Here is a 19,904-nt window from a genome sequence, read left to right as displayed (position 1 = left end):
TCTGGACAAGTATTGCTTTACAGCAAAGTTATATTTTTATTAAAACTGTCCTATAAACAACAACATCTGTTAGAAGAAAGAAACAGAATTTTTTTAGGGTTTCTCCTTTTCCATTCAAATTCATAGAAACAAGTTTTCAGGGAAACTTGTATGAACCTACAGGAAATAGATGAAGCCTTGACACAAACTCTTATCTTGCCTTTTTTCCCCAGTTTATTCATCAATTCTCTAACAGTGGCAATATTCTCCTATACCATGGATAAACTAAATGTATCAAATGGTTAATATTTTGCAAACTTGCTAAACATGTCCTATTTTCCCATAGCAGATGTATCTAAGAGCATCAGTTTCCCATATTGGACAAACATAAGGAGAACTCCCCCATATTTTTATCTGCTGCAGTAGGCACTGAAAAGGAGGATCACATTTCAAGTCCTCAGACCTTCCTCAGAAAAACAGAGTGGTTTCGCTTGTAAGCCTTCCATAAGGGCGAGGGGAGAAATGGTTAAAAAAACCCTATATTAAGGTCAGCAGAGGTAGTATCATGATTTTCATGTTTTCCATCTCCTCTAGATAGGGAAAACAAAGTACGATTTAGCAAGAGAAGTAAATTGAGGCTGTGCATCGTCTTCCTTTGCCAACACAATGGAGCTGTCAGCAATATAACCTTGAATATATTCATTCTCACACATTAACCCTTTGAGTCCTGTAAATATAAGCAGTCTTTTTGTCTCATGGGGGAGAAAGTGCATTTAAACTCCTGAAACAATGGAGAACATAAATTTTAATTAAAGTTTTCCTTGTACACATGCATGGATAAACCTCCCTTTAGCAAAGAAAAACCCTTTTTCAAATTAAAGTTATCATGCTGAAATTGTTAACATAACTCCTGGGAAAAATGCATAATCTTGGCATATCAAATGCCAAAATGACGACGTGAACTATGTTTAATAAATATTATGTTTCCCTTCGAGTTCATACACTCAGTTAATCAGGCACTGATAGGTGAAAAATATTTTTAAAGCTCTAAGTATTGCAACTTAAGCATTTTAAATTTGAATGGCATCTGGTCTTTGTGGGTCCCTGAAGGTCTCAAATCTTCCCTCCTTAGGACACGAGCCAGCAGGAATAACTTGGAAAAGACCGGGACTCTCAGATCAACAGTGCTTTTCCACAGCTGCCAAGTTGTATGATCTCCTGCTGCTCTTAGGTAAATCGCCGAGAACATTCATCTGTGCCACAGAGGGGCCGGCATGCCTGCGCTGCTGCCTGCGCTGCTGCCTGCAGCTCACCAGTATTCATTTTTGTTCTTTTTTGGGGCAGGAGTGGCATTTTTACTGGGTGCCTGGGCTGGCTGTGTGTTCACACTGCGTAATTCCCACTGAACTAGCACCCATTTGTTACTTGTTTTGACCCCAAAGCTTGGTGCAGGGCTGAGTCCTTATTTCAGGGTATCAATATTCTGGAGTGCAGGGGAAAGCAACAGGATTTCATTCAGTCTCCTATATCTACCATCACTCCTCCACCCTGGAGTCTGCTACATCCAGCCCCTAGGTTCACAATATACATAACCACAATCAAAGGATGCAAAGTCCTTCAGCCCAACTAGGGGATATGTTGATCCGTGACATCCACCTGTCTCTAACCTCTCCTCCCAAAAATCAAGGTGCACTTACATCCCAGTTGCAATGGTCCTCAGCCATAACTGCAGTTCCTCTACGAGGTCTTTTGTCTTGGGAGACTGGTCCTGGTCTAGCCAGTGACCTTAATAGATATATGTCATCTTTAAAAACAATAATAATAAAAGCAAGTTATGGGCACAGTTCTACCATTTAGCAGCTAAGTATACAGCAGCTGTATTTAAAAGTAGCCACTACCATCCAGTGAAAGAAAATTAATTATTTAGATATATTTATAGGATTTATAGGGCAACTGAAGCTAAATCTAGTTAACTGAAATCCTGATAACAGATTAAAGCCCGTGCTAGATCCTATACTGTGAAATGCAAAGTCTTTATTAAATAAAGCCATTAAGGAGGATGATAATCCCTGTGGCCTTAAATATGAATAAGGTGCAATGTAAATAATAAAAGGCAAAAATCCAATTTTCATGCAGTGAACTTTCAAATACTCCGCTGGTTCCATTAAATTACCTTTTATTCAACATATTGTAATGGCACTGAGGGCACATCAGGCTTCCTTGTAATACAATTATTGTTCAGCATAAAAACTGGTTTTTAACTTGAAACAGAAATGTAAAATATTTTATTTGGTTTCTCTCATATGTCAAACGACATGAAAATTGAGAACAAAAGCTTCATAGATGCAATAAAAGAGAAAATAAAGGAAAAATAAACACATGCAAACAAAAAAGACCCAGAATGTGAAGACAAAAGAAAGAAACAGGGTACATAATAGTAGTTTTCCAGTTAATTTTACAGCAATTTAATACTAGGAAATAGAACAGGAAAACAATTTCAGTAACTGAAGTAACTAAACTTGGATATAGGCCAAATGGAGCTGTAGCACACAGTAAAGGAGGTGAAACTCATCAGAGCTCTTTAACCAGAACAAAATCTGGTATGAAATGTCTGTCACACTCCTTCCAAACATGAGGATGATGACAAGAGTTTGAGCGCGAGTGCCACAACAGCACAGTGCTTGAGTCTGGAGGCGGGCAATTGCTCCCTGTCTCTGCCGTGCTGGTAGCGGGTCACTCTGGATGTGCTTTAACTTCCCATCTACAAAGGGAGCCATGATACTTACTATTTTCTATAGAGCATTCTGTGGAGTTAAGAAACATTAACTAAAGATACCTCTATTTATTAAAGAACTGGAAACTGTAACATAAGGTCAAGAATTTACTATTATTGTCCAGAAACAGAATATCCCTATTGCGAAATCTAAACAATCCATTAAAGATGAGACTATACTTGCTATGGATGTCAAACAATTTTTCCACTATAAACCTTTCTGCAAACCAAAAGAATTCCTCCAGCAAAGCTGTGATGGAATAAAGAGAAGAGAATGACTCCATATTTATTCAATTCTGTATTCAATTTGGAAGCATTATACCCAAAGAAACTCTTCAGCATGAAAATGTAATTTTCCTTATAGTATCTTCACTGCATCAAGATGTTTAAGGAATCAACAGTAGAGATCTGAACTGCTGTTACCTCCCAAAAAACATAAATATGCATTTTGCAATATTTACTTTTCACTGTCTGTAGCTGTGTCTGCCATGTCTTATTCTCTGTGCCCATTCTCTGGTCATAGAGTCACAGAATCCAAGAATGGTTTGGGTTGGCAGGGACCTTCAAAGATCATCTAGTCCAATCCCCTGCAACAAGCAGGGACTTCTTCAACTAGATCAGGTTGCTCAGAGCCCCAACCAACCTGACCCTGAACACTTGCAGGGATGCCACATCCACAACATCTCTGGGCAATCTGTTCCACCGCCTCACCACCCTCATCATGAAGAATTTCTTCCTTATATCTAATCTAAATCTACCCTCTTTTAGTTAAAACTGTTACCCATTGTCCTATCACTACACTCCCTGGTAAAAAAAATCTCTATCTTTCTTATAAGCCCCCTTTAAGTACTGGAGGGCCGCAGTAAGGTCTCCCCGGGGATTTTTCTTCTCCAGGCTAAACAATCCCAACTCTCTCAGCCTTTCTTCATAGGAGAGGTGTTCCAGCCCTCTGACAATTTCGTGGCCCTCCTCTAGACCCATTCTAACAGGTCCACATCTGTCTGGTACAGGTCACCCCAGAGTTGGACACAATACTCCAGGTGGGGTCTCATAAGAGCAGAGTAGAAGACATAATCACCTCACTTGACCTGATGGCCACGTTTCTTTCGATGCAGCCCAGGATATGGCTGGCTTTCTGGGCTTCAGCGCACATTGCCGGCTCATGTCCAATTTTTTATCCACCAGTATTCCCAAGTCCTTCTCCACAGGGGTGTTCTCAGTTAATTCATGATCCAGTCTGTACTGATAGTGGTGGTTGCCTCAGGTGCAGAACCTTGCATTTGGCCTAGCTGAACTTCATGAGGTTCGCAGGAGCCCGCTCCTCAAGCGTGTCATGGTCCTTCTGGATGGCATCCCTTCCCTCAAGCATATCAATGGCACCACTCAGCTTGAGGTTTCATCTGCAAACTTGCTGAGGGTGCACTCAATCCCATTGTTTATGTCATTAACAAAGATATTGAACAGTACTGGTCTGAATACAGACCCCTGAGGAACACCACGTTACTGATCTTTATTTAGACATTGACCATTGATTTGCTCCATCTCCACTCCAAGGCTGCTCATGTGCAAAATGGTTAGGGAGTATCTGGGGTTGCTCAGAAACAGCTCTGCACCACAGGCAGAGGGGCTCCTGGGGTCAAGAGGTGATGGTGATGGGGCAGAGAGACAATGCCAAGGGGTGACAGGAGCGATGGCAATGGGGCCAGCTGACCTGCTGCTGCCCAGGTGGCTGTGAGTGGCAAGGGGCACTGGCAGCATGGGACCTCACAAGGGCACAGAGTGGGCCATGGGGGTTTCCTGAACTGTCACCTCCCATCAAGCAAGTGAAAACACAACACATCCCCCCATGCCCCAAGGGAGAACCAGCAAAACCCCTCCATGGCCCAAACGCATGGCGAGCACAGTGGTAGGGACGCAGCCTCCATGTGAGACCTTTATTACTGGCAAAATTGCTTCCTTTTGCTTCTTGTGTGTGCAAAGAAATACACTGAATAAGAGGGAAAAGGCAAATCTATTCATGGCATGCAGAACAGAAAATAGTAACACCTGACAGACGTAAATTGAAGTAATACAGCAACTCCATCAGCGCAAGCCATTATCCTGAATAATATTTGCACCAGGTCAGTGAAGCAAAGCTATCTGAATGACGTTCTTCGAGTTTTCCTTCCTCGCAAGGAGACTATTCCCTTCCAGAAACACTCTCGAAAATGGCTTTGCTGAGGTGCTACGATATTGCTGCTTACTACGGTAGTGATTTCTCACACCTCCCACCAAAACTGAGTCACAGTCCTGAAGAGGCCCCCAGGGCTCTCACATGCCCTAGGAACAGCTTGGGCATCACAGCTCTTTCACTCTTAGCTTCAAAATCTGCAATCTCTTGGAGCTAGAGGGGCTGAAGGGGAAGAGGAGATGGAAGTAAAAAAAGAAATCAATTCATCCTTTCTACTACAAAGACAGACTTCTGCTCTCTTACCATGTGCCTAGCGGCACTGCCAAGTGGCAGATTACTCACTTTCCTTCATTAATTACTGAAAAAAGCTACAAAAAACAAAACAGTGTTTATCTGACATGCATTCCGACAAAGCTACTAAATAGCTAGGATACTGAACACTACAATGGTCAGGATCTTCCCATACAATTACTTTTTTGGGTCTGCAGTTACATGACTTCAGAAAGTGAAATACTGCTACAGAGGCATCTTCTAATGCACTTCATCAGCCAAGGAAACTCCTCAGGGGGAAAAAAAGACCAACAAAACCCACGAAGTAACATTTACCATCTTGCCTGAGATTCACTCTGGTCTTTATCTGCTCACTGCCAACTGCTGTTTTTACACACTAATGAGACAACTTCAGGCTGACCACAGTCTTTGTTCTGTGTTTGGTTTCTATTTATTTCACTGGCACTGGAAAGGAATCACTGATTCAGGGAGTCAGCATCACTATCCAAAACCTTTAAGTTATGAGTTGACTCATCAAGGAAGCACATGTTCATCAAAAGCACCAGAGCAGCTGAGGAACCTCAACTCTATCCAGTGTCCCATGATCTCTCCTTTTACATGTGAGCTCAGACTCTTTTCACCCCAACCCTGTACCAACAAAAAGTTTTCCTCTGATAGCTATGGAGAGGATTAAACGAAATATGCTTCTTCTACATCCAAGATCCTAAAAAAGCCCCATTTTCATCACAGTTTTCATAATCAGAGGAATTAATTCTCAAGTGATCAAATTAAACACGAAAAGGCCCCTCTGACAGGGCAAAATCTTAGTGCAGAAATTACCCAGCACTACATGAGTGGTATCACAGTGGGAATTTAAACTTCTATTTTATATAAAATCTAACTAAAGTAACAAAAAGCCAAAACACATTAAAGAGGATGGAATAACTGGAAAAACTCCTGGAATTTTTAAGCCTCATTTGATGAAAAACGAAGAACTACAAAGCGTTGCAAAACATCACCCATTGGCAACATCCCCCCGCTCCTGCCCTGGACTGTGCCTCTTTTATTGTCACCTTGGTGCACTCTGAATCCTCCTCCCGTGTTCATGGGCAGGAGATACCTGCCACTGCGCTGTTTTCTAAGCAGGTGGTGGCCTACGTGGTCAAAGCAGGGTGTGTCTAAGGAATTTTAATTGATGATAAATATGCCACGGCACAAGCCCACCGACTCCATTTCAGCTGTACCAACAAGGGAGATGCTTATCAGCAACAGTTGGCTGTGTCCCTGTTATGGCAGAGGTTCCTGAGCTCAGAGAGGGGGGAACAGAGACTCAAAAAAGAGAGTTCAACATGCTCTCCAAATCTTACTGTGTTACTATTGACTATGCTCGAATGCCAACCTACAATGCTGTCAGGGCAAATTCTCCCTAAACACTCCCCTCATATTTTTAAGATTAAGCTATTGCACAAGCTCTACTCCCACAGGAAACCAGACATCCAGAATGATCCTCTCCTATCTTCTGCACGGTGTCATGCTGCCTTTCAGTATGTCTAAACATAGTACGGTCATCCCGTCATCAGCTACCACAGAGCACACCCCTCTCCCAGGGACCCTGACCACTAGCATCACCAGTGACTCGTGAATCCATGTGGAAGGAACTCATCTTCTGGGTCCCTCTCTGTGCCCACTGCACAGAAAAGAGTGACGAGGGATGAGGCCTGGCCTAAAAGACAGGTTCTGCAATACAGGCTAGGAAGGATGCGTTCATTTGGGAGGTTAATGATTCAATGACCGCCTGTGCCTGTGCCTCCACTTCTGAACTGGCAGGTGCCCTGGCCTGCTGAAGAGCGAGGATGCATATGGAGAGGGAAGAGGGACACAAGAAGAGCCATAGCCCAGCTCCTGGACAGGCTGTTCCTGCCTGCCCCTGCTTGCTGCATGTCTTTGACCAGCAACGGAGCACTGCAGGAAGGGGACGATGACATAGATCCTTCCCGGATCTTTTGTTATTGCTACTAACAAAGCGGTTTGCTTCTGGGGTTCCTATTCTTAGTAACTTTTTAAAGGTGGGCAAAACATTTGGGAGAGGAGATGCATTAAAGAGCATCACAAACTCCCCCAAGTCCCACAGAGGACCACAGTGACTCGATGCATCAAACCCATTTCCCGCTGTCACTCAGGGCCAGACAGGGCTGCTCTTCTCAGCTCTACACACTGCAGAGGTCAGCAAATTCGAGGCTGTGTTTTGTATTTTTTAAAAAAATAGCATAGGCAAAACCAATTCTCAGCAACAAGAGATTTCAGCAGTATAAAATTAATATGAAACAAACATTAGAAGCAGAGAAATTGGAAAGCAAAAGCCCTATGGCTCTCTACACCTCTGCATCTCGTGTAGTGTGCTGCTGGCAAGGGACAAGGAAGAAGACACTGACCTACCCCTTAGCTACTTGCTTTCTTGTTTTTGAGGTCTGGGATGAGTGGGAGATGGCCATTCAACCCTGGCTGTTGAGTTTTTGTTTGTTAATAAGCACAGAAAGACCTCTTCCTGGCTGAAGAATATTATTACAGATGCTGAAACCTACACAGCCCCTTCTTTAAAGTGTGCTAAGTTATTTTTAACGGTAACGACCACCGTGGAAATACATACTCAGATAAAAGCAAGACTGACTGCATATAAAAGGAAGTCCTGTGTTTATCAAAAGAACAGATAAAATTCAAGCTAGGAAAAAATAAAGTTTCCTTTCTGCAATATAGATCAAAAGTACCATACTTTTCTTTTAGAAAATAATTGACTGATTTTTAATTGGTTTGGATTTTACATTGCTGCGTGACTGTGAAATATAAATAATCAGATGTTTTCCACTATGATCTAACAACATGATTACCTACACAGCAGAAGAGAATAAGCAAAAAAAATTCATCTCATGGTTGTCAACTATTATTTTACTGTATTTTATGACGTGTATGTATGACTCTATTCTCCAAGGGCTTTTTTATGATTTGTTTTAGAAAGGAAGTATGTGAAAGAACGAGGCTCTTCACACGAAAAGTGTTGGCTGAAACGCAAGATGCTCCACACTGAACACGAGGCCGTCCACGCCTGCCTCTTGCACAGTGCCACGCCCTCCCCACGCAGTGCTGGCAAGGAGCAGCAACCCCAGCGCTGATGAATCCTGCCCACTCGATGTGCGGCAGCTCACGTTTCTGTCAGGAAAGCCTGTGCTATTTCTGTCTCTTATCTCGTGACATTTTAGCACAAAATCGCAAGGAGGCTCGGTAACGAGGAGCAGAAGAGCGCATCACGACGGGCCTCAGCATCCTCAAGGGACAGGCGCCTTGCAGCAGGCTGGTACCCATTCCCCTGCCTCCCCTCCAGCCAACTCCTGCTCCCCTTGCTGGACATCCCTCCTCCCTCACACGACAAGTGCAGATCTCTGTTTTCGGGGTGCGAGAGGAAGCTGTGTATGTGCACACCTATCATCCCTCGAGCGGGGATGCTCCGTCACAGTGGGTCACCGTGGGCACATGTCCAGAGATGCAGCAGGACCAGCCACTGTGCCGTGACACAACATACGCCCATGCCTACCATACGGTGACAGTACTGCACAATTTACTGAATTGGATATGGACTCAAGAAGAATGCATGGAGCAGGCTTTTCTGTCAAAAAACTATACGTTCAGGGAGATATAAATACTACACATACATACATATATTTTTGTGTGTGTCTTATTTACAGACAAATAAATGTTAATGGAAGTCAATCAAAACAAAATCTTCCTTCTACTTTACTGCCTTAAAAATAATTAAAAATTCATAATTTATTACTATTACTGTAATGTATTGATTTGCTTATAGAGATGGCAGTATAGCAAACCTGATAGAAGCTGCAATAAAAGCATTTCAAAACACGTAAGAAGGCAGCCAATAAAAAGGCAGTCTGCTAAAAGCTGTTTCAGAATGAAATTAGAAATTAAAAAGTAAATTCATAAAATCACGTCTTTTTATAGTAACTCACAGAGGAGCTTTTGATTGGAATTAGCCTGAAATTAATCCACAAATAAACATGTTCAATAACATTTACTGAAATGATCATTTAGTAAAGTAAATATGATAGTGCCTGTATTTGGCTGACTTCTTGGCTGTTGCTCGGAAGGCAATCAGGAGGCAGCACACCAAACACAGCAGTATCCCCTTCATTTGGTTAGGACCACAGTATCTTTACCCAAAGTCCATCCACAACTGCACAATCAACATTTTGGATCTCTTTTCCTCCACCCATCTTGCACCTAAACCCACTTTAATGATACATCAACTGCAGCAATTAATGAACCTTTGTCCAGAAGGGGAAAGGCTTTAACAGCTTAATGAGACAGTAATACGTACTAAAATCGGTATTATTCAGATGATGTGTCTACTCTAGTTCTCCCTCTGAAAATAACTGAGACCATAGGAGAAATGATCGTTAGCATTTTGATAACAATCTTGCCAACCTTCTGTTTATCTTCATTTTAAACTAAAATTGAGATTTGTTATCTCATGCAAGCAGACCATTCTAAAATTAGCAATGGCCAATTCATATTGGTTTGAATCAGATTTTCAAAAAACACAGAAAAAAAATGAATGCTAACTTGCCTGAATAATCAGACTCTCGTGCCTGTTGCTGTAGCAGTGGAAAGACACTCTAAGCATCAACTAAGAAGCAAGCTCTTCCCATAAATACCATTTTTGTGCACAGAAAGGCACTCTTAACCATATACAGCATTAGTTTCACTTGTCTGATAAATCATATCCCAGCTGACAGCCAACACAAGGGACAAAATGCTCACTAACACGAATCCTTAAGGTATCTTCAAAATGAAACGCAGCTGAATGCCACAGAGCAGGAAAGGGCTTTGCACCTTTGTCCCACTGCCTTTAAGAGCAGACGAAAATTCCTCAGCATCCCTGAGTCAAGTTATGTTATGCGATCACCATGGCAAAAGAAAACAGTCCCATCTCTCTCTTTTTTTAATTAGCGAATCCCACAGCCTTCCCCCTTCTGGCACCCAGTGCTGCAAGCCAGACTGCTAAGCCTTCCAGTTTCCAAAACGGGACAAGACAGAGCCCTGCAGCAGAAACAGCTTTTCAGCGTTCGTGAGGGTGGGCGTCCCTCAGAAACCCCCGCCATCAGGTCAACCACATGCAAGCAGTCTGGTCACACCAAAAATCCCAACCACTCTGACGGGACAAGAAGCCAGACTTTGGCAGGGGCCAACCCATGCTTTGAAAGTGCCAGAAGCCAGTTATGAGACAAACCCGACTGTGGTTTTTGCTATTTAACCCCTCGATCGCTGGCCTGCAGATGCGGAGGAGCAAGCCCGGTGCCAGACACCAGGCTTTCCCAGTGACCCCCAGAAGAGGAGCAGAGGAGGGGCACTGCCCCATCCAGCTCCTTTGGGCAGATATTAGGCTGAGTTCACAGGGGACCCTGGCTAACAGAGACCAGTGCACAGCAAGTTCTGTGGACCCGATGGAAGTTATGCTTAAAAGACTGGGCAGAAAGTGCTTACTTCCAGATGTTTTACATTTTTCTCTCTACTTTTGAAAACAAAATGTCTTTTTAATACCAAAAGTAATATTCCCTCCTTCTGTCCTTCCCCTGAACTGAGAGGCATCTCATGTACATGTATCGTTAAATTAATGTTTGTTCTTTTTAACTGAATAAAAACGTTCAAATTACATGCAAGGACAATTAGATTAAATTACTGGGCACATGCTGTGGGGTTTTTTAAAGCTGTTCAAACAATTTTAAAGGTTTTTCAGCAATGCTCTAGCAACATAAACAAAACTTCCCGCAAAGAGGAGGTAACGAGTTTAACATTACTGCTGAGGAAGATGGTAATGGAGCCAGGCAAATAAAACTAGCATCAGCAACCCCCACCACCACCCCAAACTGTCAGAAAAAGGCACGGCTCAAGCTGTCAGAGGAATCCGATCTGGCAGAAGAAAGAGGATCTGGGGCTGGTAAATGGGGAGAACCTGTTCCCAGGCCCATCTGCATGATGCACTAGAAAGAAATTTTTCTAATTTTTTTCACTCTCCTTTTTTTTTTTTTTTCCCCACCTTCTCTTTTGCATAATGGTCAGGCCAGTCTGCTCCACACAAGAGGCTTCAGTAATTGGGAGCAGTTTGGTTTGGTGCAAGATTAGGGATAAATAGGTAGCTTTCAGCTAGCACTGCATTTCCCCATTGCTCCCTCCCCAGCTGCAGAAGCACAGCTGCTGTGGGAGCTGGGGCAAGGCCAAGGTCAGGCAGCTTTCTCAAATCCCATAGTTTATCTTTGTCCAGGCTCTCATGTCCTATTAGAACTAATCTTGGGTTCTTCCCATGACAACTTACTCCAGATTGCGAAAACCTGTTGTAAAATATCAGATTTTAACAAGACTGCATTGAAAACGCTTGCAAAAATTCAGCTTGCTATGTGATGAGTGAGTGCTGGAAAGCTGAAACCGTGTGCATCCCAAACAGTTTTGGTCTGCAGAAGTCACCAAGTCCCTGCAATCTGAATGAATTCAGTGCAGTAGAGGTCAGCAATTACAATGTTGCAATGCTTAAAGCCATTAATAAGAATGAAATATATTAGTTATGACTGTCCTTCTGAAGTTTAAGGAAAGGCTTCTAGGAAACAGTGATCTACGATTTCAAAAGAAAGTGGCATCCCATAGTTACAGACATTACAGGTGGGTTATTGAAGTGCAAGAGGGAATTCTGGTTTTTATATGGAATTTAAGCAGTGCTTCTTAATGGAGACAGCATGAAGTGCTGAACAGAATAGTGAAATTAGAGAGGACATTCTAAATATAACAGTGCAAAACTCAAGAAGTACCTAGACAGCCTTTTCAAATTGAAACAGTAATGGGATTATTAACCTAAAATTACAAAACAGCCAACTAAACTAACTCCAGACTATAAGAAAAGACCTTCCCCAAGCATAAAATTCTCCATGGCATAAATAAAATATTCTTGTAGCATTTTATGTGGCAGCTTGTTGACCGCATGGACACAGCTTTGTCTAGGAAGAGCACACATAGCCTCCCCCTGACCTGCAAGTACAGGCACCTGGCATTCACAGCCAGTGCCCTCAGCCGGTCTGACCTGTTGGGCACCCAGCCAGCAACGGGACTCTGCCTCAACACAAACTGATAAGATTAGAAACAAGGAATACAGTGTACTGTTACAGCCCATACTCAGCGCTCATTGCTGCATCCCTGCACTGACATTCCCTGCAAACAAAGTGCAGCATCTATGCCAAACTCCATTCAACAGCAGAAAATAACTGTCGTAGCTTCAGTGTATACAATCGGCACTTTTTAATCTCCCCAAACCCCAGACTCTCTAGTAATAACTCTGTGTTTGTAGGGCAGCTTCCCTCTTACGATCGTGAAGTACACGAGGGTGGGTGAGTGCTACTGGAGCAGGCTTTCAGCTGGGAAATGCGAAGCTCAGAAAGTTCATGCAGCTCGCTGGAGGTCAATGGCCACTTTCTGCACAGAACCACGCTCTCTCTTCCTTCTCAGCCTTAAAACCACAGCAGTGCCATCTCCCCAAACAGTAAACTGCAGACATTTAGGGAAGGTGGGTAAAAACTGCCGGAATTAAAATGTGCACAGGATCTTAGGGCTGAGTCAAGCAAGTCTATCCATCTCTCTTTGAGTAACCAGCTACCAAACACTGAACGCTGTCATACACTAAGCACTACCAGCATTCATAATGAATCATTCAGAGGGATGACATGCAGGGATTAAACTTAGCTTTCACATTTGACAGCAAGAGGAGTCCCACAGAGGCATGCCACACTGACATAAACTAATACGGAGGGTCTGGGGCTAGTGGCACAAAGTCCCCTCCACGGCCCCACGACTCTTCTAGGCGTGACTGAGCCACTGCTGGCCATCCCAATCCAGAAGGAAAAGTCCACTGTCAACACTGGCACCCTTTGGTCACATCAGGCCCATCATTCATTTTTCTAGCTTGCAAGTAAAAGTTAACAGCATCATCCAAAGATGGGTAAAAATACTCCATTTCTGGAAAACATAATGAGCGTGAAGATGATACCTGCAAATGGTGGGTTTTCTGAGAAGCGCAAGAGCGCAGAAAATGATGAATTTTTCTGACTCAGCCCCTCAGCAATCCCCTCTCCTATGCTCACTCACTTCTCTGAGGACAGCTTTAATTGCTGGGATTTTAAATACTCCTGGCTATATTTTTCACAATACCCTTTGGTATGATTGTTAAACTCCTGCATTGAAACACATTTTTTAGCCATCTGCCAGACAAATCCTCAAGACTTTGACACGTGGAATATCGGTCCTATTTGGATGTCTTTACAACGAAGTTCAGGCACTGGCCAGCCAAACTACAGTATCAGAAGCAAATAAATCAGAGAGAAAGAACAAAAGTAAGGTAAGTCCATGGACCTATGCATACTGTGCGCTGCTGACAAGAACAGCACTCCTATCTGTGCAAATTTGATCATTAAAAAGCCAAGTTGAAGAGTCTCCTCTGCCCAAGACAAAGCATGTCCCCTGCACAATCCACTTCTGCTTACAGTGGCTGTAAACGCATATAAGCGCCAGATCCATCTGCTTTCTCTTGCGTAACCCAGGGTGGGATCTTCACCTGATAGACAACGTATCCAACAAGGAAACACGGCCACGGAAAAAGACCACAACATCCACTTCACATTCAATCCACTGTAACCTCAATAACTTACAGATAGTGTAGGATGAGGTGAGGTGCTCATAAAAAATAATGATTCAATGTCTCTTTTGGAGAATTTCTACAAAGAGAGCAGCTGAAAAGCTTCCATAGCAAACTGGCACTGCGCCCTCTGCTTGCAAAACTCCTGTGAAGCCAAGGGTAGTGACCTTTCGCATGGGCTAGCAAATGGCAGCCTTCCACCTGAAACAGTGAAACAGCTCTGCAAAGCTGGTACATGGGAGAAACATCCAGTGCAACACAGGGGAGTGCAGCCTATCCGTCACTTCACTCAAGCACGCTGACACATCATTTTCCTTGTGCACACATCTTACTCTCTACTGTTACTTATACCCCTGCCTGGTAACGCAGCACATGTCTATCCATCACTTCGGCCATGTTCTCTCTTTTGGGAAAAAGGAGAGACATGTTTTGTTTTCCTAGGTTGTTTCTTTTTCATGCAAATGTTGTTCTCAGTTTGTATTGCAGGCAAGCAAGCAATAAGCCCCGCACCTGGAGTGGGAGACGCCTGGTTTGGAAGGAAATTACTAAAGACTTGCATGCATTTAGCTGGCTATTAGATCTTGAGAGCTCCTGAAAAAGTTCTAAGTGATAAACTGCAATAATTGTTAAAAAAAACCCCAAAAAAACCCAACCCAAAACAACAAAAACCTGAAGCCCAAATGCCACACTCAGTAAAGAAAGCAGATTTACCATAATGCCTCAACAATCTAAGGGAGCCATTTACTTTGACAGAACCTGAATTCCCCAAGCGGTTCACCAGTGGTAATGGAAACAGAGAAGCCAATAAATTATAACCTTGTGTGTAATGCGCCTACATTATAAACCACTCTTAGTCTCCTGCTTTATCCCCTGGGGGGCCACTGTAACAGTTGCTGGATTTCCTTTCCCTCATTCTTCCAGTGTGCTCTTTCAGCAGTCGGACCCTTTTATAATGTCTAATACCATACTCTGCATTTACACAGCATCTTGAATGCGAACATCCCAAAATACGCTATACCATTTAGAAACAGACTATTGGTTTTTTACAGGCTGAAATAGAGGCATTGGGAGACTAACTGGCTTACCGAAGGTCGCATACCACTATATATCTATAGAATCCCAAGTATTTTTCAAGCCCACATTAGTAGGCAAACACCACTTCCAGATCTCTCATGCTGAAGATGTATACCGCGTATCTTAAAACACCTACAGCATTTTAGAAGTGTTTCTGAAAAATGCTCTCAGACAACTTTAGAAACAGTCCCAGTGTCATTTCATCCCCAGCCCAGCCCCTCTCATGCTGGGTTTCAGCAGTCTGGATGGACCAAGTCTGCGATAAACTATGGGAAAAGAAGGACCAAAGATGGGATAAAGAAATACAAAATCCCCAGTTTTGCCAAAGTGATAAACAACATTTGTTGGTTTTAGAAAATACCATCTATGCAAAGAAGGCTTCCCTGAAGTATAAGGTGTAGAAGCAAAACACAGGTGTAACAGCAGCACGGAAGCTGGCCCTGCTCTGTCTTCTAAGGTTAATTAAAACTCTCAGAGAAACAGATCCCTGGTGTGACTCTAACATATCGGTCTGAGGATCCGGGCAAGACTGAAGTCTGATGGAAGTGACCTTGGCTCTCTGCCATTACATTTCACAATTAGCATTTTCCTTCCTAACCAGAAAAGCCCATAATGGTATGTCTCATTTTATATCCCGCATTACCTAAAATGAAAGGTATTAATTAGTAAAATAATGTAATTTGCATTTAAGCTCCAGGCAGCAAATCTACAGCAATTCTAAAATAATAAAAAAAAAAAAAAGTATATATCATAAAGAATCACTCAGCTCTCTCTAAGGGAGCTAAGCTGTCAAAGACCAATGTAAGACCAAAAGGGATGCAATTCTGCTCTTCAGAATCAGCCTCAAAAAGCGTAATTCTAGGCTGGTTTGTACCATCTATTGTTTAGTACAGAGGTGCTGTACTCTTGTCTCCAGGATAGCTCAGCAATCAGCTGTATCAGCAGCTCCAAGGAGGATTATTCTCCCCTGCTGCTTTTTTTAAAAGCAGATTAGTTCAGACTTTCTTTCACTGTAATGAACCTTGTAAGGATCAAGCACATTGCATTGATTTTCTGGATAAAATTGTGTGGTCAGTCAAAAGGCCAAGCAAACAGTTTCACAGACCCACTCTGCCCCAGCAGACCCACTGCCCCAGAATCACCCATTAGCCCCAGCAAGGGGAAAAAAATTGCAGTCATTAACCATATAAGCCCAAATGTGATTCTCAGGTCATGTGTAACTTTGCTTTCTATCAAACTCAGATGGGTAACAACCCACACAGAAATAGACAACAGAACTGAAGATGCTCACCAAAGTCCTGTTCAAAGCTAGAAAAAAATAGAACACAATGTGGTTTTATTTACTATATGATATCTGCAATAACGGCTAAGGAAGGAACATCTTAAAATATGCCAATATACGGTAAAATAACAAAAATTCAACTTCTCTAAAAATTTACATTAAGATAAAAAAATGACTCTCAAGTAACTTGCCCCATCAAGCATCTCCTTACATGTGCAACCCCCTGTAACATCCTAGCTTGAGTAGGATTTAAAGATATGAAAACCAGAGATTTTCTTCTTGCTGGACGGTCACGAAAGCTTGGTCAGGGTGCGAGACCCCGCCTCCGCAACATGAGCCCTGCAGGTGCAATAAGCCCTCCATGCAGACCCTACCTCCTGGAAGAGACTACTATCTGGACACCAAACCAGACCATGAGGATACCGTATTTTAAACTACCTAATGAATGCAAACTTCCCTTTTTGTAATGCCGAAACTCGAGATGACAGGAATTGTCTGCTATGACAAAGCCGCAACCCTAAGTTTAGTTGAAAAACAACAAGTAAAAAAGCAGAAGGCAGAATCCCACTGCCTTTTTTCTTCTTTAAATTTGACAAACCATTATTAAATACCTGAAGATCACTGTGGTTTTCAGCTCAGTAATAAAGGATCTACCCTTCCAGAATACTGCCGAGCATATTTCACTTCAGACTCCAAAATTGAATTTTATGGAACAATGTATGGCATCTGCCATCATTTCCTGTAGGCAAAACTTCAAAATGCCAGTACAGGTCTATTAATTTTTCTCAGAAAAAAATAGGAAATGAATTAATTGAAACATTTACTATAGCGATACAACTTCATGAGGAATCTCTGCGTTGACCTTTCCAAATCAGAAGCCTGTACACTAAACTACAGCTCAAGCAGACTTCATGAAAGATCAAAGACAATTAAATATATCCACTATATATATGACATTAGAAATAAAATGAAGTTCAGAGTCTTCAGAGCAGCTCCATTCCAAAGTCTCCTAAAGAGGTCCTATAGTAAATTCTATCATACTGAATTACACAATAATACAGAACGCTGGGAGGAATTGATCTTGTCCCCTCTGAGTCAATGAAACCCTCACCATTGATTTTAAAGGGAGCAAGCTCGGGCAGTTTTAAAATAAATAAATGCATATGTTGCAGTACTCTCCTTCAATAAATCACGCACCTTATACATAAATATGAAATTACGTTCCCTTGGGGGGGGGGGGGGGGGGGGGGGGGGGAACTTCTGACAGTTCTGGCTGCCAAAAGGGCTCCGCGTGGCTGTAACCGCACACGCAGCGCCCCGGGAGCGGAGGGGAAAACTCGGGGGGGTTGAGGTGAAAGCGCCGAGTCCCGGCACCGGCCGGTAATTTCTAGCGACTTATCCCCGCAGGCAGCACGAGAGCGGGAGCCGGCTCCTGCCTGCACCTGACAGGCACCAGACAGAGGCCGACGCGCTGAATAAAAGCGCTTTCGAGGCACTTTGTTGCTCTCAACTCCGGGAGCCACGTCCAGCCCCGCTACACCGAGGGCTGCCCCGGCGCCCGTCGGCGCGGCTGCTGCCGGACAGCCGGTACCAGCCCCCGCGGGGGTCCCGGGGCGGCCCCGGCCCCTCCCGCCGCCCGGGACCGCCCGGAGCATTTCGAGGACATCCCCGGCCGAGCCCCCCACCCCCCCCTACGTCGCGGGGGGGGGAGGGGGGGCAACCGCCGGCCGCAAGCGCGGGGAAGCGGCCCCTGCCGCGCTGCCCCGCCGGGGCACAGCCTCCGCCGCGCCCGGGACGTCCCGCCGGCAAACCGGGACCGCCCGGCGCCCCGTGGGGACGCGCCCACGCCCGGTCCCGGTGTGTGTGTGTGTGTGTGTGTGTGTGTCCCCCGCCTCCGGCCCGGCACCCACCTTTCCCAGCAGGGCGCTGCGGCTGGCGGCCGCCAGCTCCCGCAGGCTGGCGGCGGCCGAGGCGGCGGCGGCGGCGACGGCGCTGGGGGCGGCGGCGGGCTGGGGGTACGCGGGGGCCGCGGCGCTGGGGCTGCCGCTGGCGCCCCCGGCGGCGCGGGGCCGTTGTCGGATGCCGTCCAGGAGGCGGACGAGGAGGATGTTGGCGGGTAGCTCGTCCACGCCGCAGCCCACCAGGATGCGGCACTCGGGGCAGCGCAGCTCGTGGCGGGAGCTGACGATGCTCTCCAGGCAGCGGCGGCAGAAGGTGTGCTGGCACGGCAGCACCTTGGCCGTGGTGTCCAGCCGCTCCAGGCACACGGAGCACTCCAGCAGGTCCAGCAGCGACGACTCGTCCATCGCCGCCGCCGCCGGCTCCCGCTCCGCCGCTGCTCCGCCGCCGCTCCGCCGCCCCCTCGCCTCCGCCTCCGCCCCCGCCCCGCCGCCGCCGCCGCCTCCGCCTCCCCTCCGCGGGGCAGCGCAGGGCCCCGACGCCCCTAGGGCCGCTGCGGCCGGCGGCGGCGGGGGGGGCCCGGCGGCGGCGCGGCGGGGGCCATCGGGGCGGCGGGGCTGCGCGGGGAAGCGGCGGCGGGGCTGCCCCCGGCGGCGGGCGGCGGCGACCTCGGGGGCTGCCTGGGCGACGCTGCCCCCCGCCGTGCGGCGCAGCGGAGCGGTGCGGTGCGGGAGGAAGGCACCTGCCTGCCCGCGCCTCCTCCCGCCGCCCGGCGCGGCGCGGCTCAGCAGCTGCGGCGGGGCCCGGCGCGGCCCGGCGAGCCGCCCGCCGCGCCTCCGCGCGGGGCGGGGAGCGACGGGGAGCCCCGGGGGGGCGCCCGCGGTACGGCGGCCGCCCCACGGGCGGTCCCTGCCCGCCCCGCCGCCGCTCCATGGCTCCCTGTAACCCGACCCAGCAGGGCTCGGCGCCCGCCTTCCTCCGTCGCGGCTCCCTCCTCCTTCTCCTGCTGGCGGAGGCTGCCCGGGCCGTGCGGCCGCCCGCTGCCGGGGGCAGGCGGAGGAGACCCCCTCGGGGAAGCCGAGGACACCTGGCCGGGGACGGGGTGGGGGGGAGCCCCCTGAAGCCGGGGCCGGGCCGGGCGCCCCGAGGGGAGCGGGGGTCGCGGTGGCGGACGGCCGGGAACGGGCCCGCAGCCACCTCCTGCCCCTCGGGGGGCAGCGCCGCCCCCCCGGGCCGGGAGCTGAGCCGGGGCCGCGCCGCCGTCCGGCCCCGCCATCCCTGGCGGCGCGGCGCCCCCTGGCGGGCGCGGCGGGGCGCAGCGCGCGGCCCCGGTGCATCCACCCCCTCCCAATCCCCGCGGCGGGTCCTGCGGCGCGTCCCCGCAGAACCGTCCTTTCGACGTTATTGCGTCGTACCAAGCCCGGCGGCGGCTGGAAGGGTGAAGAGGGAGGGTCGCGCCGCCTCCCCCCGCCGGGTGCCCTGAGCCGGGGCGCGCTCCGGCTCCTCCCGGTACCCGAGTCCCCGGAGTCGCAGCAGGGCTGAGCCCCTGGTCCCTTGAGAAGTGGTGGTCGGGCCCTGCTGGGAGGCGGGAGGCCCTGGCGTGTGGGATGTACACATCCATGGTGTATACGAACCACGGGAGATTTTAAAAAATAAGACGCGGCCACTTGCAGGTGTGGCAGATGGACAGAACTTCCCCTTCGAGAACCTGCAGGAG

At 46.8% G+C, this 19,904-nt stretch overlaps 1 protein-coding gene across 1 annotated transcript in view; it reads right to left on the bottom strand.

Annotated features, from left to right (window-relative positions):
• The window catches only part of SH3RF3 (SH3 domain containing ring finger 3), a 257,874-nt gene extending 239,193 nt beyond the window's left edge, over window positions 1-18,681 (bottom strand). The window contains exon 1 of the mRNA XM_074859161.1: window positions 18,199-18,681. Within this exon, the coding sequence (XP_074715262.1) occupies window positions 18,199-18,594 (396 nt within the window). The 5' untranslated portion in view covers window positions 18,595-18,681. The remainder of the gene's footprint in view (window positions 1-18,198) is intronic.
• Between the last annotated feature and the right edge of the window lie 1,223 nt (window positions 18,682-19,904).

This window comes from Strix uralensis, chromosome 2 (assembly GCF_047716275.1).
Source record: "Strix uralensis isolate ZFMK-TIS-50842 chromosome 2, bStrUra1, whole genome shotgun sequence".
NCBI classification, from domain to species: Eukaryota; Metazoa; Chordata; class Aves; order Strigiformes; family Strigidae; genus Strix; species Strix uralensis.
This window is presented reverse-complemented; position numbering and strand designations above follow the sequence as displayed.